The 22,655-nt window shown below is 43.4% G+C and overlaps 1 protein-coding gene across 1 annotated transcript in view; it reads left to right on the top strand.

Moving 5' to 3' along the window:
• Positions 1–22,655, top strand: part of Mtmr6 (myotubularin related protein 6) — a 49,797-nt gene that overhangs the window by 3,987 nt on the left and 23,155 nt on the right. The window contains exons 2-5 of the mRNA XM_005355407.3: positions 11,660–11,776; positions 14,205–14,367; positions 16,739–16,896; positions 20,162–20,290. Coding sequence (XP_005355464.1) covers positions 11,660–11,776; positions 14,205–14,367; positions 16,739–16,896; positions 20,162–20,290 — 567 coding nt within the window. The remainder of the gene's footprint in view (positions 1–11,659; positions 11,777–14,204; positions 14,368–16,738; positions 16,897–20,161; positions 20,291–22,655) is intronic.

Raw genomic sequence — 22,655 nt, 5'->3', positions numbered from 1 at the left:
GGGGAGGACTTTGGACTTTCCACAGGGCAGGGAACCCTGACTGCTCTTCAGACTCGAGAGGGAGGGGGAGAGGAGTGGGAGGAGTGGGAGGCTGGGAGGAGGCGGAAATTTTTTTTTTCCTCAATAAAAAAAAAAATCTTTAAAAAAAATGTAAGAGTTAGTAAGACGCCTGAGCTAACAGGCTAAGCAGTGTTGTAATTAATATAGTTTTTGTGTTATTTTTCGGGTCTGGGTGGTTGGCAACAAAAGAGCAGTCTGTTTACAAAATGGTGCCCACATGGGGCTCGAACCGACAACCCTGAGACTAAGAGTCTTGTGCTCAGTTACTTGTGCTTGCAGAACAATTGCTCTTACCCACTGAGCTATCTACCCAGCCATGCAACCTTAAGTTTCTTTTTATTAGATTTATTTTTTATTTTATTCTTGTGGCACCATCCAATTGCACTTTATTACTGGTGCTGTACTGATGCTAATTATGTGACAGCCACACCTATTTACCAAATGAAGAAGTCAAGGCTGGCCGAAGGAAACACAGTGAACCATAATGGAAGGCTTAGATCTAGAATCCTGATTAGCAAGTACCTTCCTCCTCTACAGGTCTCAGCTAGAGGCTCCAGATTGGGAAATGACTACTGGCAGGGATGAGGGGCAATCTAGAATGTGATTAGTTAACACCTCCTGGAAACGTAAAAAAATCAATCTAATAAAATGTTTTTTTGAGAACCTCATACATAAGTACTGTATTTGTTTTTTTTTTTTATTTTTTTATTTTTTTGGTTTTTCGAGACAGGGTTTCGCTGTGGCTTTGGAGCCTGTCCTGGAACTAGCTCTGTAGACCAGGCTGTTTACATAAGCTTTGCTCTTCCCTCCAATTCCTCCTTTGCCCCATACTCCCAAATTCATGGCCTTCCTAAATATAGTGTGGGGCTCACAGGAGAGAGAAGGAGAGAGGGGAGCAGAGAAAAATGTATAGCACAGTAAAAAAAATAGATTTATTTCTTTTACATGTGAATGCTTGCCCACGTATATATTTGTGCACCATGTGTATGCTTGGTGCCCAAGGAGGCCAAGAAGGTTGGATTCCCTGGAACTGGAGTTACTGATGGTTGTGAAATGCCATGTGGGTAATGGGCACTGACCCTGGGTCATCTATAAGAGCAACAATGCCCTTACCCCATGGCCCATCTCTCTAGTCCCCAGTTGTGTTTAAAGATTTATTTTTATGTGTGCGAGTGCTTTGCCTGCATAGGTGTATGTGTTCCACGTGCTTGCCTGGTGCCCACAGAGGTCATGTCCTTGAACGGGAGTTAGGGATGAGTGTGGGCAACTGTGTAAGTGCTAGGAACCAAAGCCTAAGTCCTCTGTAGGGGCCACAAGTGCTCTTAACCCCCAAGCCAGTTCTCCAGCCCCTGAGGTCTTAGATTTTGAGACACATTTGAACACTTGCTCCAAGCAGGACACCATTTTGTCTGTCTTTAGTGCTATCCCATGTTACAGGTGAGAAACCTGCAGTTTGTCAGATTAACTCATCATGTATCAGCTGACTGAGAATTATTGGCTCATTGGTTGCTGGTAGGAGCTGGGTTCTGCGAGCCAGGTCTTTCTTACAAAGCCTCTCTCATTACCACAGCCACCTGCATAACAGAATAATTACCTGGTGAAGAGGTTAGACTGTGGGGGCAGGGCAGCTGAGTAGGGTTGAGACCAAGAGGTGCAGGAGAGCAGCTAGGCAGTGAGGTTTTGAGACTCCGTAGAAAAGAGGAGTGTTAGGGCCTAGGGGCCCGCAGACAGGTGCATGCCAAAGTCAGGGCGCTGAGGTGGAAGAGCCACCTCACCTGTGAGTGAGATGGCCGGAGAGCTCCGTCCTTGCCCTAACTCCCTTCTCTGTGCCCACTGTGCCCTCTCTGCCATCTGCTCCGGCCAGGCACTGTCCTACACACTAGGAAACAAGGCCGATGGCAGCGAACTGCACAGACAAAAGCTGCTCTGAGAAAATGTATTTTGAATCAGGAGAGACAACAATAAATAGAATTGATGGATCAGGTCTACGCTGCGATAGGTGGTGGAAAATGTGGGAGAGCAAATGAAGCAAGCAGGGACTCTGGAGGTTACCAGGGCGCTGTGGGATGGACAACAGAAATCAGAAGGGGGAGGTGGGGGGCAGGCAGCAGAGGCAGCAATGTTCCCCTTTGCCAGCCTTTGCCGGCCTCGTAGCTAAGAACTAGTTAGTGAGGAAGCCAGAGCGGGGTTGGTAAAGGTTTCTATAGAGTGTTAAAATTGGGGGAGGGCAAGCTACTGTAAAACCTTTTTAACTTTTTAAAGTTCTGTGTGTGTGAGAGAGAGGGAGAGACAGGGACATGCGCGCTGCGGTGTATGTGTAGAAGTCAAAGGACAACTTTCAGGGATGTCTCTTCTACCCTTCTCTTCAACCTTGAGTCCTGAGATTTGAACTCTGGTCATCAGGCATGGCAGCAAGTGACTTTACCCATGGAGCCACCTCTATAAACCTTTGCTTTCTCTCTGAGATAGGAAGTTCTGTGCTCAACACTGCAGAAGAGCAAGTGAAATAGAACTGAAAAGTCCCCACTGGACTTATGATCCGAGACTGCTCTTTCCTGTCTTATGAAGTCCGTAATTGCTTTACTGGTAATTTACGCTGCCAGATGTCCCAGCAACTGAGGACACAGAATCGAAGAGGCGGTGCCTCACTTAATGTCTGCTGCATACACACCAGTGTAATGTTCTCTTCCTTTCCTACAGCTAGTTCTGCATAGGATGTCTGTGGAACAGTCTGAATGTCTTAGGAGCAGTCTGGCTGGAGGGAGGAAGCCAAGTCCTCCCAGTAGCTAACTGTGGTCTGTGCACCGGAGCCATCGCCCACAGTGTAGCATAGCTAAGAGTAGCCATAGTTCTTGGTTGCAGAAGTTTGGTTGAAGTTCTTGGTCCCTTCCCGTCACAGAGAAGGAAGAACAGGGTCTGAACTTCTTATACTATAATTTTCTGTTTGTGATGGCCTGTGTTTTTATCTCCAGTGTCAGCTAAGTTTGAATTTCTCCTCTAGGCCCTTAGCCTGGAGTTGGCAACAGTTCAGTTAAATAACATGGCTGGCACTTATCACCTCTGGACAAAATGACCTCACCTTCCAGTTTCTTTCTCCTTGCCCCAATACTTTTTCATTCTTTTGCCATTACCTTTTCCCCACTTACTTTTTGCTTTCTAAGGGTCCTGATTCTGTTTTTATGATGCTTCAGTTGTAGTGACCTAAAATAGTTGTAGATGCTTCCAAAACAGGTATCTTTAGGCACCCGAAAGAAAAGCTGGGTACTTCCTCCCAGGGCGGGGAAATGGAAAGGAGCAGCTGGGCCCTAGTCCTGCTTGTAATTTGTATGCTGATGATTATAGCAGAGAAAATGGTGCACTTCTGTCTTTTGGAGGCTGATTTGCAGCAAAGGACAGAATGATGAGTGTGTTTCCCACAAACCACTCTTATATTCTCTATAACTTTAAGCAGAAAGTAAATGTTTTGGCTTAACTTCAGAGTAAATGTCTCCATTTGTAACATCTGTATGCCAAGATGCTGTAGAACCTGCTGGTTATGTTATTATCTTCACCGTTGTAGTCCCTGGTCTGAACGTAACCTGGCCCTTACTAAGGTAGCGATGAACTCTATCATCAACTGTACTCAAGACTGGCTGTTCTCTGACTCGCTTTCCCTTCTCGGTGCCCATTCTGACAAGCTGAAAGGCAACACTAATGAATAAACAGGGTTCTTCAGTTTCTCCTTCCTGACATCAGTTTTGCTGTTAGACCAGAATTACTAGACTCTGCTTACTTCAGGCCCGATTGTTGCCCTCATCCACACCTGCAGTTCCTTAGTCTCTGATGGTTACTCCGTCTGGCCCAGCGTTTTCCCTCCCTGTTGACACTGGCGCACTTAAAAGCCGGTTTGTGTTCCTTCATCAGATCAACGCTGCTGTGGCTTTTCCGTCGACAGTTCTGTTTGCTCTACATTATAGCCTAATTAATTAAGTACTAAATTTGCTTTTTAAAAACAAATTATTTTGTGTGGGGGGAGGGTAGGATGAGAAATATGTGCTGTGGTACACATTTGCATGGCACGTGTATGAAGGTCAAAGAACAACTTGTGCCAGTTCACTCCTTCCACCATGTGTGGGCCTAGGAATTGGCTTCAGCTGGGCATGTCTGGAGCGATGCAAGCATCTTTACTCGCTGGCCCCTGAATTTGCTCCTTAAACACCATATACACTTTTCTTTTCTCTTTTTGAGCTTAGATAGGTAAAACGAGGTCATGCAGGCCTCATGCTGCCTTACCAGATGACTGTTGTAATTTTGCAAAGGTTTGTTTCATTTATTTTATTGCCTCTATTTGTAGGACACCCAGGGTATAATACTTGGCATTCACTATATAACCTGTTCCTCCCTTAGTAATAGTTGCTTTTGTGTTCCAGGCAAGGGAATGAGACCCAGATGGGTTAGCCTTGAGTTAATAGCCAATAGATTTTTAAGTACCCTTTCTTTAATACTGTGTATCTATGTACATGTTCAGGGACATATGTCTGTGTGTATGTTTAAAGAATTACTATGTATACAGTGTTCTGCCTGCATGTCTGCTTGCAGGCCAGAAGAGGGCACCAGATTTCATTATGGATGGTTGTGCGCCACCATATGGTTACTGGGAATTGAACTCAGGACCTCTGGAAGAGCAGTCAGTGCCCTTAACCACTGAGCTATCTCTTCAGCTCCCCTAGCAGTGGTGGGAGGCACATTGCCCCAGCACAGTGGTGCCTGGCCTGGTGGAGCTGCCCCAGCTGAGAGAGACTTTGGGATCACTGTGGCTGTAGTGGCTGCTCCGGAATTGCCATCAGCCAGACGGCTGCTGTGGCTATCTTGTACAATGACTATCTTTGCTAGGGCATTTTCCAGATTATTGCTATCATATTTGTGCTGTGTCCATGCCAGTTGCAAATGAGAGTTTGGGTGATTGCTCAGGTAGCTAATTGTCTCCGTCATATATTGCTTGCTTTGGAAGCTGCTTGGTTATACTTCCTGCCTGCTGAAGTAATATTATCTCCCTTCTAGGCCTTCAATGGGGTTGAAGATAAGATAGTCCTAATTACCACCCTCTTATGATCTAGTCAAGCCATTTCCTATACAAGACTTAGACTCCTTAGGATAGAATATTTATTAAAACATTTAACATATGCTCCTTGCTTAATATTGTTTATGCTGGTTGTAATTCTAATTATACTTGATATCTGTTCCTAGTGTATATAGTTTTGTATTGGGTTTAGAACTCTCTTATTTAAACAAAAGGTGGAGGTGCTGTGGGAGTACATTCTACTCCTTGAGCCAATAGCCTTTAAGGTACCAGCCCACTTGGGCGTGGTTTCTGATACTCTAAAAGCAGTTGTAAAGCATGTGCCCGCTCTCTTGCTTTCGGCTCCTGCTTCTGGCTGCTAGACTTGACTCCTGTTGGTGCAGAGAACTGTTGTCTAGGACAGTGATCTGTAAGTTTTCCCCTTAAATAAAAACCCTTTTATTATTCATAATTCTGAACTGGTGTGGGATTATTTTGTGACTTCCATCATCAGGTGTTGTGTTACATCTTCCATTTGGTTTTCCCTTATGAGAAGTAAGTTCTCAGTGGCAGTTCATCTAGGTCAGTAAACTTTCGTTGTATCAAACACTATTCTAGCCTTTTGGAGGAACTCAGAAGGAAAAAGGAGGCACTGAGATACTTTCCAGTTTTAGTGGGAGAGACGGGCACTGGAACAGACGGTCATCTTAGCTCTCTGTCAGTACTCTGATATTGGTGGGAGGAGCAGAGCTTGAGTGGGTGATGGATGAGTCAGGAAGTCAGTAGGGTGATTTCCAGTGCTGCCAACTTGACGAGGATGGCATAACATAAGTCACGTGTGAAATGCAGAATTAGGGTTGTGTTTGTGAGGGGAGGGAGGAGAATCAGCGATTTGTGACTCCTAAGATGTTCAAGTGCAGACAACATAATGCCAGGCCAAGTGTTGTAGTTCAGGAGTGAACCCACACAAGGTTGGAACATCTGTCCTGGTTAGCAGCTAGCTGCTGCTAGTTGTGTGTCAGTAGTAAGTCTCCACTGGGCTTGTGAAAATGAAAATAATGGATGGCAAGAATTTATCATACTACTATGTCAGGAAATAAATATTCTTTTTTTGTTTTGTTTTGTTTTGTTTTGTTTTGAGACAGGGTTTTTCTGTAGCTATGGACCTGTCTTGGGACTTACTCTGTAGACCAGGCTGGCCTCGAACTCAAAGAGATCTGCCCGTGTCTGCCTCCTGAGTGCTGGGATTAAAGGTGTGTGCCATCACTGCCCGGCAAGGAAATATTTTTACATGTATAGCAAACAGTAAGAACTCAGAGAGTTCAGTCAGAGTTTAGGGATATATAATGATATAGTGATAATATATTGTAATATAATGGTAATGGATAAGATTCATATGGAAAAAAGACCCTTAGCTGCTCAAGGCAAGGTGTGCCTGTAATGCCTCAATCCCAGGTCTCAGGAGTTTGCATCAAGAAGATGGAAAGGTCCAATGTAACCTTGGCTACGTAGCAAAACTATTCCTGTACCCTCCAAAAAGGAGAATGAGCCTGCGATCAAAAGTAATAGTGAATAGTAGGTGTAATCTTCATCTGGGTGAATAAGATGCTTCCTATCTTTCTTCTTCCCTCAATTTGAAACTGGCTGTTGATGTGCACTAGTTTCCATAGAGACACATGCCGCACTTCCCTGTCTCCAGCACTGCAGGAGGCCAGCACAGCGTAGGATGTATTAGTCTGTACTGGGAATGCAGATCTGCGAGGGACCAGTAGTTAAAACTGGAGTGGAGACTGGGATTGTCTCCCTTACAGACAAGCTTTGCAGAAATTGCACCAAATATGAAAAAAAAAATGACAGTTTAAGGCTGGAGTTAGAGAAGCATTTCTGTCTTTAGCTTCACATGGGCTTCCTTTTAAAGCAGACTTCCTGTTTGCTCATAGCCACACCCTTTAAAACCCTGTTTTATTTTCTCTGAGGAGCTCTTTGAAGTACTCCAGTCATTGATCTTCCCAGTGGTGTTGATACTTTTTAGCTCCATGTGTGTTCAGTACTGCTCTTGTGAAAGGAAGTGAGGTAAGAGAGAGCCTGCCCTGAGAGCCACTGTGGTCTGGTCTTGTTTGCTGGCTTTTTGTCCCTTCTCAGCCAGCTCTTGACAGTTGGAGAGGAATGTTTGTCTTTAAAGGTATATATATTAAAGTTTCTGTTTTCAGTGTGATAGAATGAAGCCATATTGATAGCATGATTAATAAAAGCCCAGAGACAGAAATTGGGGTTCAGCTTGAAGGTCAGAAGAGCAAAACAGCTAGCCACTGGCTCTTACCTCTACCTCAGTCTGAAATGGCGATCCTGCCTCCAGGAATCTCAGAATGAGACTGAGCCTCAGAGCTGTCTCCTCCCGTTTTATATTCCTCTCTAGGTCTGGGATTAAAGGTTTGCACCACTACCTCCCGGTTTCTTTGGCAAACTAGTGTGGCTACTGGGATTAAAGGGATGTGTCACCACTACCTGGTCTGTAAGACTGATCAGTGCGGCTGTTTTACTCTTTGAACTCCAGGCAAGCTATATTTATTAAAATACAAATGAAATATCACTACACATATTTTTACTTGAGAAATAAATGGCCTAGACAATTAAAGAAATGTTGACCTTTAGGAGAAATCTTCATGAGCACAAAACTTTCTTACCACCCCCTCCCCATGCATTGGTCTTAAACCCCTGATCCTCCTTCCTCAGCCGCTCCAGGGCACCACCACACCTGGCTTTCTGTAATTGCCTTGACGGGTCACCAGTCTAGGGTTAGTAAACCCGTCTGGCAGTTCAGTTATTCCAGGGTCCCGGAGAGGCGCTATCTGTAAGATATGAGCTAGAAAAGAGGAAGGAGGCCAAGCTGGGATTCCTGTCAAAGCCTCAGTTTATTAGAGATGGGGTACAACTTATATAGGGTATGGAGTTGGGGGGTGGGTACAGGGGCCTGAGCTCTTGTCACGTAGTTCACGTTGGTCACGTGGTCCGTGTTGGTCACGTAGGCAGGAGGTTATCTTCGGTCAGGTCACTGTAGGCCAAGAAGTCAGGAGTTGCCACACCTAGTTCCCTAGGTAGTTTGGAATGTGAAGTGGGTTCCGCTAACAGATAGCTCTCCATTAACAGCCAATTTGGGTGTGGGGTAGGCTCTGTCAATAGAACGATTCCTAACATAATTAGGGGTGTGAGGTTCTCTGCAGACTCCCCTAGGGTGATGGTTCCTGCAATGATTTTAGGAGAAAATTGGCTCCTAACAGCTTTCCTGTGTTCTTGAGAGTCTATGTAAAATGATCACTTGTTATATGTCAGATCCACTGTCAGACCTGAGTTGCATTAGATCATATCTCTCAGTTTCCAGTGGGAAGTATCCACAATAAGTTTATTGTCTTAATCACACAAATAAAGTCTTCTATTAAACATTTTTAATTACATTGAAGTTTTGACTCATTTGAACAGTGGTATTATACATGCTCATTCTCCATGGAAGAAAATTATAGAGAGTGAAGAAGGGTGAGATGATCAGCCTTCTGAGTGGTGGCTATTGATTAATCACTTCATAATGGGAGTGTATTGTTCTTGAGCTGGTAGGAGAACAGTAAACATGTCAGGGAAGTATAGAATTAATGATATAATGGTGAGCTCTCTGGTCTGAAGATCTACACAACCTCCTGTGACAGAGCTGGACATTAAACACTTATTTTTATATGTTTTTCCTATAAAATGGATGGCATTAAATTTTAAAGCTATAGTCTCCTGACTAGTCCCAGCTCCACTCTGCATTCCTATAGCAGCTCTGTATGTGTGTGTGTGTGTGTGTGTGTGTGTATACACCAGTATTAATAGACATGAATGCTGTTATACTCCTGTATAACATATTGTGGATCTCAGCATCCTGGATACCATAGGAAGCCAATGCAACTTAGGATAGTTTGTGTCAGAGAACTGAGCAAAGAGACAAGGTGACATAAGTAACAAATTAACTTTCTAAGTAAGAGTTACTTTTGGTTGTAGGGCATTGGTGAGTCTAGGATAGGGCTTGTCACTGGACTGAATGGAAGAAGAGTCTTGTAGGAGAGCAAGAACCAGAGCTGGCTGCACAGCAGCCATGTCTGTGCAGCAGGGAGAATATAGAGCATAAGCTGGAGCTTGCAAACAGTGGTTTCTTGGTTTAATTTGCCCAGTCGTATACTTCTAGAACGTTATATAATTGGATAGTGTTGTGTGAGCAAACTTCCTGAGGAGACACTATGTACATCTCTACTCAGCTCAGGGAGCCCACAACAGACCAAAGTACAGGATACCACTGAAGTCCAACTTGGTGAACCATGAGTTTTATTGTAGTTGCTTACAGCAATGTAAGTGAAGGATTACTTACAACATCATACATGGCTCCAAGACAACTGCATCACCAAACCTGTTGTAGGAGGTTTGTTCCTGGCTGCTCAGCCCTGAAATAATCACACAGGAACTGTATTAATTAAATCACTGCTTGGCTCATTTGCTCTAGCTTCTTATTGGCTAACTCTTACATCTTAATTTTACCCATTTCTATTCATTTGTGTATTGCCACCTGGCTGTGGCTTACTGGCAAGGTTCCGGCATGTCTGTTCGCAGCAGTGGCTACATGGCATCTCTTGACTCTGCCTTCTTCTCCCAGCATTCAGTTTAGTTTTCCCCTTCTATCTCTATTCTACCCTATCACAGGCCAAGGCAGATTCTTTATTCATTAACCAATAAAAGTAACACATATATAGAAGGACCTCCCACACCAACAGCCCAACTCAACACTGGTCACACTACATAAAAGTTGGTACCTGGAACACACTGCACAACCTGCAGGCAGCTCAACAGGTTGGAGAGTACCCGTTTTTTTGTTTTTGAGACAGGGTTTCTCTGTGTAGTCTTGCCTGTCCTGGAACTTGCTCTGTAGTTGCTTTGTAGACCAGGCTGGCCTCAAGCTCATAGAGATCTGCCTGTCTCTGCTTCTCAGTGCTGGGATTAAAGGTGTGTGCCACCACTGCCCAGCTGAGAGTGTCCCTTCTAAGCGGTTTAGTTGATCTAAACCTTTTTGAGCCAGCTCAGCTGGTTTCTAGTCTCTACTTCTTTCAGGCAGAGGATCTGGGCACAGAGTCTGCTTTGTAGCTTGACTTGTCTGAAGAGTGACTCTCAGCAACTTTATTGCTTACTCTGGAAGAGAGGGGCTTAGTGAATCTGGTCAGTTTCAGGGACTTCCTGAAGCTCTTTTGAGTTGTTTACCTTCTTGATTAAGGAGAATGGGAATGTTTCAATCTTGGAGGAAACTGCTGCTCAACAGATACTAGGTACTGTCTTTGGCAACACATACAGTAAAATGGGCTTTTAGATGTGAAAAGTACTTTGCTCACACAATGCACACTCCTTGTATATTAGTGTTGGTGTTTCTTAAAATCTTCCCTGGTTTGCATTGGCATCTAAATAATATCTGTGTTGCTTGTGACTTTTTTGTGTTCTTCCAAGGACAGATGAAATTTTACCCTGAATATTAATCAACTAACTTCTTATGTTTGGGGACAAAGAGGAGGGAAAAAAAAACATAATGTTGCATGCTGTTTCTGGGCTTAGAAAAATTTCATTTATATTGCTGAAAGGACCTCAGAGTTGGGACAAGACACCCCAAGACCAAGTTTTCAACACAAAGGAGATTTATTTGCTTCAGAGAGTCAGAGGACAGGGAATAAGAGACAAAGACAGGAGATAGAAGAAGAGGGAGCAAGGGGAAGAGGGCAGGGATATTTGTCCCAGAGGGACAAAGGACTGCCTCTGGTTAGAGAAGAGACAGATATAGGCAAATGGCAGTTTATAAAGTTAAACGGGGAAACCCTGTGTTTGAATGAATTAGTTAATTTTAATTGGACATGTTAATTAGGGTAGTCAAAGGGGGCTTTTGATTGCTGGATTTCAATACTTTGATTGCTGGACCTTGGTGGTCAGCCTCAGTAGAAGGAAGTGGCCAAATGAGGGAATGGACCTTAGTGGCCAGCTTTAGAAATGTTATCTAATGGTTTAGCAAGGCAGAGGAAATGGGGGAAGGGCAAGGCCTGCCAGAGCCCTGTTTGCCATGCTCAGGCCTACTAGAGCCCTTCAGCTACTGTCCTGGTGAGCCTGATTATCCACTTTGCATAGGGTAGGGTCATCCACATGGAAGAATTGCCAGGATGAGATGGCTCTGTGGTCATGTCTTTGAGTCTTGATTGTTAATTGATGTAGAAGGGCCCAGCACACTGTGGGCAGCACCATTCCTTGGGCAGATGGTATTGGGCTGTGTAAGCAAGCCAGCTAAGTCAGCCTGGGAGCACGCGAGCAAGCCAGCCAGCAGCGTTTCTCCGTGGCTTCTGCTTCAGGTTTCTGCCCTGATTTCCCTCAGTGGTGGACTTTGACCTAGAACTATAAGCCAAATAAACCTGTTTCTCCCCTATGTTGCTTTTGGTCAGTGTTTTGGTCAGCAACAGAAATAAAAATAATTATATTTGAAATGAAAAATAACATCTTTTTCTTTCTTAGGTTGAACAAGTGAAGTTACTTGACCGGTTTAGTACCAACAACAAGTCACTGACGGGAACCCTGTATCTTACAGCCACACATCTGTTGTTTATTGACACTCAGCAGAAAGAAACCTGGGTAAGGTGGACCTTAGCAGGACTGTCTGCTGTTGCAGTAACAATGGGCTAACGGCTGTTTAATCACCCGTTATTTATCTTAACCAGTTTTTTTTTTTTTTTGTTAGTTTTGCTTTTGCTTTTGGACAGGGTCTTGCTGAATGGCCTGGCTGTCCTTGAATTTGCAGTCTGTCATCTTCTGGAGAGCTGGGATTACAGGCCTGTGCTACCACTCACAGATCAATCAAATTTTTTCTTCTCAAGTGACTTCTGCCTCCCTTTTATAGGTCGTTTATGTCATTTGTAATATGGAATTGTGTATATTAGACTTTTTTTAACATCTGTAAAAAAATACCTCTTTCTTCCTTTAGTTTTTTTTAGAAGTCTAGGTAATGTTTATGCACATTAATAATCATATGGATTGTATAGCATATTCTATAGCATTTTAATGCCAAATTACAACTAGGAGATTTATTTTGTAGGGTCAAAGGGGCTTTTGATTGCTGGATTTCAATTCTTTGATAGATGGACATTGGTGGTCAGCCTCAGGAGGGGGAAGTAACTAAACATTACAGAATGATGTTTACAGTGTTAAATATTTAAGTAAAGTAATTAAATACAGTAACTAAACATTGCAGAATATTATATAAAATATATATACAGATTTCTGACTTTTTTTTTTCTTTTTGGTTTTTCAAGACAGGGTTTTTCTGTGTAGCTTTGGAGCCTGTGCTGGAAATTGCTCTGTAGACCAGGCTGGCCTGGAATTCACAGAGATCTGCCTGCCTTTGTCTCCTGAGTGCTGGGATTAAAGGTGTGCACCACCATTGTCCTGACATTTTTGATATCTTGGTGAAGATGGATTATTGCAAGGAGAGAAGGGAAGGGAATGGCAGACCGAGTGTTTCTGCTTGACACCTCTCTGTGAAGGGCGTAGTATCTGTCACTCATCATGGAACACTTTTGTGAATGTTAAATAAGAGAAAATAGGCAAAGCATCTGTTAAAGTAGCAACTCAGTAGTAAATCCCAGCTATCCTTAGCCTTTTCTGAGCAGCAGAACTGAGATGAGATGTCATGTCTGCCTCCCAGGGAACCACACACACCTGCAGTACAGCTCAGAGTATGCAGGCTCTTGTTTTCTCTTGTAGAGTTGGTTATCGTTGACGCGTGAGTGCAGTGAGTAAGATAAAGGGTTAGCAGATTGAGGGACAGTGAAGAGATGCTGCTGCTCCCCTCTCCTCTGTGTAGCCCATTGGTCTCTCCTGGGGTCTGTGTAGCAGGAGCACTGTGGTCCTAGAAGCAGCCTTTCTGACACTGGGCCCTCTTTCTCTCTGTACAGATAGGCTTTCTTTGTTGCTCTCCTGAAATGATCTGGGATCTTAGCTGGGATCCTAATGATGATACAATATTCTCTTTACATCATATATCTTATAGGTTCTTGTCCCTAGTTCCCTGTGGAGACGGCACTGTCAGATGGTTATGAGCAACTCTGTGCAAATGTTAGTAGAGCTAGTTCCTGAGTGTGAGCTCTCTGTGTGTGAGCCATTTGTGCAGTTTTCATGGACACGGTATCTCCCTTAAGGCTCTTTCAAGCTTTCCTTGATTACTTATGTGTGCTTATTCTGCATGTCAGCCTTAGGTTTAATATGTACAGTTAATATAACAGGTAATGTTAGCATTATAAAACCATACTTAAGTCATCCGTCCCTCACCTTTCAACTGAAGACAAGCAGACACAAAACAAAACCTACTCAGCAGGGTGCAGTTTGCTGCTGCAGCCTTTGCTTCATTTTAAGGTGCATTTAGAACTGCTGGAGCTCTTCTGTGACTGAGTTTTTATCGTTCAGGAACCTAAAACCTCTTCTCCAGAAATGTTTCTTTAAATGGTTTAAGTGGCTAGGAATGGTATTAAGAAAGAGTAAAATTTCTTAGTAGCAAAGTGTCAGTAGCAGTGGAGATGATCTTATGTTTTCAAAATGCCATCAAGCCATAATCTATAGTGAGACTTTTTTATTCCTACACTTGGTAAACATTAATTAATTAAACTTTTTGAGGTGCTTGGGCTGGAAACCAGGACCTTGTGCATGCCAGGTAGGCATTCTGCTGCTGAACTGTGCCCCAGCTCCTCATCCAGCCAGCATATACTGACATGGAAAAAAAAACTAACAAAAATGACAACCTAGTCTTGGCTCAGGCATCAAGTCATCGAAATGTGTTAAGTATGATAGCACATAGCATTTGAGGTGTCATTGGAACATTCACATGTATGCACTCGGGAGAAGAGCATGTGTCAGTGCTTTGTGTGTTGATGATGCGGGTGTTTGTGCCGTAGATACTACACCACCATATTGCCTCTGTGTGTGTTGATGATGCGGGTGTTTGCGCCGTAGATACTACACCACCATATTGCTTCTGTGTGTGTTGATGATGCGGGTGTTTGTGCCGCAGATACTACACCACCATATTGCCTCTGTGGAGAAACTTGCTCTCACCACTTCTGGATGCCCACTCGTGATCCAGTGCAAGAACTTCAGGATTGTGCATTTCATCGTTCCCAGGGAAAGAGATTGCCATGATATCTATAACTCTCTGCTGCAACTGTCAAAACAAGGTATGTGCTTCTTAGAGAGCCAAGCTCTCAATCTCAACTGAGATGGGGTTTCCAGCCAACTTTAAGGTACTATTATTTTATCGTTACATTATAGTTAGGTTGTATGTACTGTCAACCCCCTCAGTGGTCTAGAAATACCCCACAATGGTTTAGAAATAACAGAAACAATTGCTTTGAACTGTAAGAATGGTGTCCAATGAAGGAACAATGTTAAGGGAAGACTTTTATATAGTATGGCCTGATGTTACTTTAGATTATATTATTAGATTATATTAGCACTTCATGTGTGTACCCATGTGCCGGCACATGTGTGCATGTGTGTGTGGAGGCCAGGGTCCAGTGCCTTTACTTAGGAGCCATCGCTTTGTTGTTTGAGACAGTCATTTGGGACCTGGGACTTGCCAGCCTAGGTGAAGCTGGCTTGCTGCAAGCTCCACCTTTCCAGCACTGGGGTTCCAGCCATGTGCTATCACACCTGGCCTTTCATCTGGACGCTGGGGATTGAACTCAGGTCTTCTTGTTTTCATAGAAAGCACTTTACTGACCAGCCTACCTCCCTAGCTGCTCTCTTGTGTTTTAAATGTGGGTGTTCTCTATTAATGAAAGTGGTATTACTAAATGGAAAGTACCAGAAGGTCATGGTCCTCTAGCACCAGTGGCGAGGGTGGTAGATGTATCAGAGACAAGAGTGAATCCCGTCTTAGTAGATGGAGGGCTGGGAAGGATAGAAGCCCTAAAAATGAATCTTACCATTACCCAGGCCTAGGGCTCTGAAGGCGTCTATGTTGGGGTCCAGCCTTGACGGGGCTTGCACCTTCCAGGGTAGGGGCCACTGGATTAGAAAAATTAGGGAGGAAGGACAGAGATACAAAAGGAATGCAGAGACATAGGATAGTGCCAGGAGAGCTATCCAGTGAATACCGAATACGTCCGCATTTATTCTCCATATGCTTATACACTCCAGTCCAGAAAGGGGGCGGGGAAGAAGGCAAAAGACTGCTGTAACATGACACAAAGGACAAACGGAACAATTTCTTGCTTCGGTACTTGAAATATCGAGCAACTATATCCTTTAGTTTAAGTATTCTGTTAGGCAGGATATGTAATAACCAGTTAGACCAAGCATTCTGTAGGCAGCCACTTCCTGGCTCAAATCTCTGTCATATCCTTGAAGGAAAAGATTTGAATTCTCTGACCTTTAGTCAAGGTAGAGCAGATCCACCTCTATGGACCATCTTAATATCCAAAACACCACGTAACCACACCCTAGGTCAGGATATCTTGTTTGTAGCCACTCCTTACATCAGACTTCTTCTCAATGACTTTGAAAGAACAAGAGTAGGCTTAAGCTCTCTGACCTCCAGTCAAGGTAGAGCAGACCCCCTTCTGTGGGCCCCACACTTCTGCCCCCAGCATGACTTGGATTACTTGTTAGCATGGATTTCAGTTTAGATGGAGGCCCTCATGAATGACCTAGGAGCAGGTCCATGTTCTCTGAGCACACAGAGCCTGATACATTCCATTGTCCTTGTGGAATCAGGGTATATGTATATAACAGAGATAGTTATGTGCCCATGGCCTTGCTGGTTTGGGTCTCTACTGACCTATAAGAATGGGTGATTCTGGGGCTGGAGGAGATGATTCGGTGGTTAAGAGCCCTGTCTGCTCCTCCAGAGGTCCTGAGTTTGATTCCCAGCACCCACAAGATGGTTCACAACCATCAATAATTCCAGTTCCAGAGGATCCGATGCCCTCTTCTGGCCTGCACAGGTGCCAGGAACAAGTGTTGCACATACTTAGGTGCAAACAGAACAGCCATACACGCTAGAGTAATTGAGAACAATGTGCAATGCAGTTTCCTATTCTGTGCCATCTCCGTCCTTTGAGTTACTGTTTGACCCTTCCCTGCCTTTCTTAGGTGTGCCCTCACTGTGGTCTAGGCTGCTCTCAAGCAGAGCCCTCCTGGGTCTTGTGCATGCTGGGCTTTAGGCGGGTACTACACCTGGCCATTTCTAGTTTTTGTTACGGAATTTTGTTTCCATTGCATTTGGGGAAAAGGATGAGTAAGATGTGTCTATTTTTGCTTTAAAATTTTAATATTAAAGAAAAAAGAAAAGCATGCAATAGAAGATTTAACTTTGATGACACCTTTTGCTATGACATAAATCTTGGGTCTATACATATGTCTTTAGCTATAGTCATTGGTTTTATGGAACTCAGAAAATATTAAATTCAGATATGTACATGTCTTAGCCTCCTCTTTGTTGAAAATTCTAAAGAAAAAAATAGGAGGGAAAAATCCTGGAAATTAGTTTTGTTTGTAGTCTACTGCCTTATAAATTACATTGTATTGATTTTTATTGTTTTATAGCAAAATATGAAGATCTCTATGCATTCTCTTATAATCCCAAACAAAATGATTCTGAACGACTGAAGGGTTGGCAGGTCATTGACCTTGCTAAGGAATATGAGAGGATGGGCGTGCCCAATGAGAACTGGAAACTGTCCGATGCCAACCGAGAGTACAAGGTAAGCCAGCCTCTGGGGCAGGTCAAGACATAGTTCCAGCGGGCAGCATGCGGCAGGGCTCCAGCCATCTGGAGAACAGTGTGCTGCTGTCACTTCTTTAAATGTCTTGAAGATTTTTGGATTTTTTTTTTTTAACTTAGCCTCATGGTTTTTGTCTATTTTTTTAATCTCGCCAGTATTTTATGTAGACAGTGCTATGAACTTGCCTCTTAGAACTTCCTTCATTGGGTCCCATATGTTTTTTATGTCTGAGGCACAGCTGCTACACCCGATCTTACCTCTGCCTCAGCTGCTGACTGAGCCACTGCAGCCACCGCCTGGCCGCCTCCATTTAGAGAGATGAATGTTGCTTTAACTATGTCTCTGTCCTTCATTTTACCAATAAAGACTGAAGAGCCAGATGGTGGGGTGAAAACCTGCTATCTCAGAAAGGCAGAGGAAACAGCCATCTGATCTTCCTTCTCTGTTGCCCCAAACCAAAAAGGACTGCCAAACTCAAAGTCCCTCCCTACTACTTCCTGTGCATCTATCCGTCTTCCTGACTCTCTCTGACTCTCTGACTACTTCCTGTCAACTGGTCGTTTGCTCTGCCTCTTGACCTATGATTGATTTTATTTAATTTTGTTTACCATAAACAGAAAACTCTTGGATTAAAGATGTGTACTAGAGCTGGGCCACACCGCAGCTAGAGGCAGGTTTTTTTCAGTAAATAACATAATCTTGGGGTTCATAGTGTGGTCAAATATTGTGCAACACCTATAAGTTTGGGTATGTTGTATATTATTTCCATTCAATTCTAGAAGGTCTAATTTCTTTCTTGACTCATATTAGGTCATGAGTTGTTCAGTTTTTATGAGTTTGCAAGCTTTCAGTTATTTCTGTTCTTGATATCCAGCTTTAATTCATGGTGGTTAGATAGGGTGCAAGGTATTATTTCAATTTTCCTGTATTGTTGAGACTTGGCTTTGTGTTGGAGTATGTGGTCAAGTTTAGAGAAATTTGAGATGCAAAGAAAAAGACATGTTTGTTTGTGTGAGGATGAAATGTTCTGTAAATATCCGTGAGGTTCGTTTGGTTTATAGTGTCCATCAGCTCCGGCATTTCTCTGTTCAGTTTTTGTCTGGATGACCGGTCTACTTGTAAGAGTAGGATATTGAAGTTTCCCACTCTCAGTGTGTGTGGGTCAATATGTGATTTAAGATATAGTCTTTCTTTTATGGACGTAGGTGCCCTTGTGTTTGGTGCATAGATGTTAATAATTGCAATGTTCTCTTGGTGAGATTTTCCTTTGATGAGTATGTAGTGTCCTTCCCTTTCTCTTCTGATTAGTTTTGGTTTGAAGTCTATTTTGCCAGATATTAAGATGGCTACACTGCTTACTTCTTAGGTTTATTTGCTTGGAATATCTTTTTCTATTTTTTTTTCCCTTACTGAGGTGATAAATCCTTGATGTTGAAGTGTGTTTCTTGGATGCAGCAGAAGAATGGATCCTGTTTTCCCATCCATTCTGTTAGTCTGTGTATTTTTATCGGGGAAGTGAGACCTTTGATATTGAGAGATATCAGTGACCAATGATTTTTGTTTCCTGCCATTTTTTTGTTTTGTTTTTTTTTGTTTTTCGAGACAGGGTTTCTCTGTGGTTTTGGAGCCTGTCCTGGAACTAGCTCTTGTAGACCAGGCTGGTCTGTTTCCTGCCATTTTAATGGTGGTGGTGGGGTTGGTGCTTTTGTGTGTGTGTGTGTGTGTGTGCACACACACACATGCATGCTTAGACATGCATGTGTGATTGTAAGCTTGTGCGCACTTCCCCTCTTGATTTTGCTAGTCTGGGATTATTTAGTCCTGTGTCTTCTTGGGTGTGGTTAGCCTCTTTAGGTTGGAGTTTTCCTTCTAGCACCTTTAGTATGAGTGGATTTATAAATAAATATGGCTTATATTTGGTTTTACCATGAAATGTCTAATTTTCTCCATCTATGGTGACTTAAAGCTTTGCTGGGTATAGTAGTTTGGGCTTGCATCTGTGGTCTCTTAGAGTCTGCAGAATATCTGTCCAGGTTCTAGTAGCTTTTAGAATCTTCATTGAGAAGTCAGATGTAATTCTAATAGATCTGCCCTTATGTGTTACTTGCTCTTTTTCCCTTGCAGTTTTTAATATTCTTTCTTTGTTCTGTATATTTAGTGCTTTGATTAATGTATGCTGAGGGGACCTTCTGTTCTAGTCTAGTCTGTTTGCTGTTCTGTAGGCCTCTTGTGCTTTGATAGGCATTCCTTTAGGTGAGGGAAATTTTCTTCTAGGATGTTGTTGAAAGTATTTTCTGTGCCCTTTATCTGGGTTTCTTCTTCTGTTCCTAAATTTGGTCTTTTCATAGTGTCCCAGGTTTCCTAGATATTTTGTACAGGAGTTTCTTTAGCTAACACATTCTTTGACCAATTTATCCATTTCTTCTACCATGTTTTCAATGTCTGAGATTCTCTCTTTCATCTTTTGTATTCTGGTGCTGAAGCTGGCCTCTGATGTTCCTGTTTGAATTCCTGAATTTTTCATTTCCACACTTCTCTAAGTTTGGGTTTTCCTTATTAATTCTATTTCTATCTTCAGGTCTTGATCAGTTTTATTTATTAATTTCTAGTGGGTTTTGTTTGTGTGTGTGTGTGTGTGTGTGTGTGTGTGTGTGTGTGTGTTCATAGATTTCTTTAAGGGATTTACTCATTTCCTCTTAGAAGACTTCTACTATATTCATAGAGATTGTTTCAAGGTTTTTCTCTTGAGCTTCATCGGTGTTGGAATACTCACAGCCTTCTGGTAGTGTTGCTTTCACTCTGACATCTAGCCATTTAGTTTTGGGGTGATTGTAATTCTAGGTGCTGATGTCTGGTTTTGTCTTTCTTGGGTGGGTCTTTTGTTCCTTGGTTACTGTTTCCTCTCTGGTTCTTAGGAGAATGTGATCACTGTGTGCCGCCTGGTAGGTGTGGTCACTGGGGGTGCAGGTAAAATGTGTTTCTAGGTATTGGGAACTGACACTTTGGAATGGGCAGGAGGCATGAGTGGGTTCATAGGAGGGAGGAAAGCAGGGTGTTCCACCAGGGTCTGCTTAGCTTCCTGAGGATGTGGGCACAGAGTGAGGGGGACCACAGCAGAAGGCATGCGCCTTGGGGACTGCACATGGATGGATGGAGGAGAGCTCAAGATCTACAGTAAGCCATCTGCTTCCACTGTCCTCACGGTTTCCAGTTGGAGTTAAGTACTCTCATTTGATATTTCCAGGTCTGTGAGACTTACCCAAGAGAGCTGTATGTTCCAAAAACAGCCACCCCGCCAATGATCATGGGCAGTTCCAACTTCCGGAGCAAGGGCAGACTTCCGGTCCTGTCCTACTGCCGGCAGGGCACTGAGGTAAGAGACTTCTCTAACTTTGTAAGTGCAGTGAACTCAGGTAATGCTGTAAGTATCCAGAAGAACATTAACTTATTGTTTGTTTGAGATAAGAGTTTCACTATGTAACTCTAGCTGTTCTAGAACTCACCATGTAGACTAAGCAGGCCTCGAACTCATGAGATCTGCCTGCCTTTGCCTCCTGAGTGCTGGAATTAAAGGCATATGCTACCACACCGGGCAGTGAATGCTAGCTTTTACTTTACAAGTTTGTCATTAAACTGTTGCTAACAGAAACATGCTGACTTTTCACTATTGTTTTTGAAGTTTTATAAGAAAATTCCCCTGAAATTCTCCTTTCCTACCTTTCTCTTCCAGAAATTCTTTAATAATGGGGCCAATGAATAGATAGGTCTGTTTCTTTTCTGTAGTTTTCCTTTAGTCCTGTGTGTACTTAGAGAAAATGAATCCCTTGCTTGAGCCAAGGCAGGCACTGAAAGCAGGAAGGGAACCCAGGGCATCTGGGCTCTGTCTGAACAGTGTGAGCTTTTCCCATGGGAAGGTTTGGTGAGGAGCAGGTGGAGGAGACATGTCCACACTGCTGTGGTGGCGGGGTTTGCTCATGTTTTGTGTCCGTACACACCTATTGTTGATACTGGAACCCAGGGTCCCCTGCTCTGCCCTGAGCTTCACCCTCACCCCTTGGGAACTTACCTTCCCAGCTTACGTGTTGTGTTAAATGTGTCTTGAGTGCATCTTCTCAAGCTCAGAAAGCAGGCTTTGCTGATGGCTGAGGTTCAGAGGCAGCTTCTACACGGGTGGGTTGAGTACCTTGCCATTTCTGACTCCCGAGCCTTTGTAAACACACTTTTATACACATTCCCCTCCCCACCCAGAAGGTTTTTTTCCTGGGTTCAGGAATTTCATTGTGATGTTGTTAGTATTCAGGCATCTGTACGGGCCTGCCCTTGGGGTCCTGACAGGTTATATCCTCAGCTGCTGCCACTAAGAGCACCCCTGTGCACATTTGCTACTTTCCCCTCTTTCTCTGTTTCTCTCTCTCTCTCTCTGTCTCTCTCTCTCTCTGTCTCTCTGTCTGTCTGTCTCTCTCTCTCTCTCTCTCTCTCTCTCTCTCTCTCCCCTCCACCACTCTTGTCCCCAGGAACTGGTATGTGTGGTTCTTCTCCCCCCCCCCCGCTCCCCCTGCTTCTTTGCCCCGTTCTCTCTCCTCTTCCGGTAGACCTATGTGAGAACCTGGTTGCATGGTGTCATGGTGTGGCTTCTCTTTGTGACGTTAAATGAATTGCAACAGAGAAGCATGTGCATGTCATTTACAGACAACTCAGAAACTCTGATCTCAGCTTGGAGAAGACACTTCCATCTCTGCAGCATTTTCTTTTCTCTGTTCATTTTCTTTGTATTTTTGGTTTTTAAAGTTGACAAGCTTCCAGTGTAAGCCTCCATTTCTATAGGTTTCCTCCTGCTTTCCAAATCTTTCTGTTTTCTGGAAGAGTTTAACTGTATTCTCATCCAACTCTCAGGTTCTTTAGTTCCTGTTCTTTCCCTTTTCTGAATTTCTCTAGTTTATTTCCTGTTTTCTGATTTGATGTCAACAGCTCTCAAGCAGACAGGCTATGTGTGTGTGTGTTTATGGAATTTTGTGTGCCTCTCCCTCTCCTCGTGTTCTGTTAGGAGTCTGAAGCCTTTGCACTTTTTATTTTTCTTCTGTGCATTTGCCTTCCTCTCAGTGTGCTTTTGCTGGTGGATCAGCCAAAGGCCTTCGTGTGATGTCACAGTTGCAGGGTGGTGCGAGGCCACATTCTGCTGGGTAGACTATATTTTATCCTCTTGTTAGGGAGTTCAAGGCTTCGTTCCCATCCATTGCGGGGTCCAATCGTGAAGTTAATCCTCTTTGTAGACTAAACTTTGTGTTCAGCAAGGGAAGATCTGGAGGTCACAGCTCATCTTTATGTGTGTTTAGCTGCTTGTCTTTTGAGCTACACCCTGCTCCAGCAGGTGTCAACTATGACCTTGCCTTGCTGCTCGATTCCCATGCTCCTTCCTGTAGCAGGCACTTCCTCTGCCAAACCAGTTGCCTGTTGTCAGTCTGCTGTTGCCCCAAATGCCACCACACCTTTGTTGGAATTTCTTTGTCCTTGATTGTCCTGGTGGCTTCATAGGCCTTGTATTTCATAGAACTTTGCTCAGGTAAATTTTAAAACAAGTTTCTAACTTACTTCTAGTACCTTAAGCCATAGGGAGTTTCTTGGGCACACCCTTTTAGAACACATTGTTTATTGGACAGATGCTAAAAATAGTCAGTGGTTGACTTAGTAATGGAGGCTAGGTGTAAAAGGCATGTAGAATGTTCTTTTAAAACAACAAC

Source organism: Microtus ochrogaster, chromosome 17, assembly GCF_000317375.1.
Source record: "Microtus ochrogaster isolate Prairie Vole_2 chromosome 17, MicOch1.0, whole genome shotgun sequence".
Lineage (NCBI taxonomy): Eukaryota > Metazoa > Chordata > Mammalia > Rodentia > Cricetidae > Microtus > Microtus ochrogaster.
The sequence above is the reverse complement of the archived record's forward strand: the minus strand, read 5'-3'. Positions and strand labels throughout refer to the sequence as shown.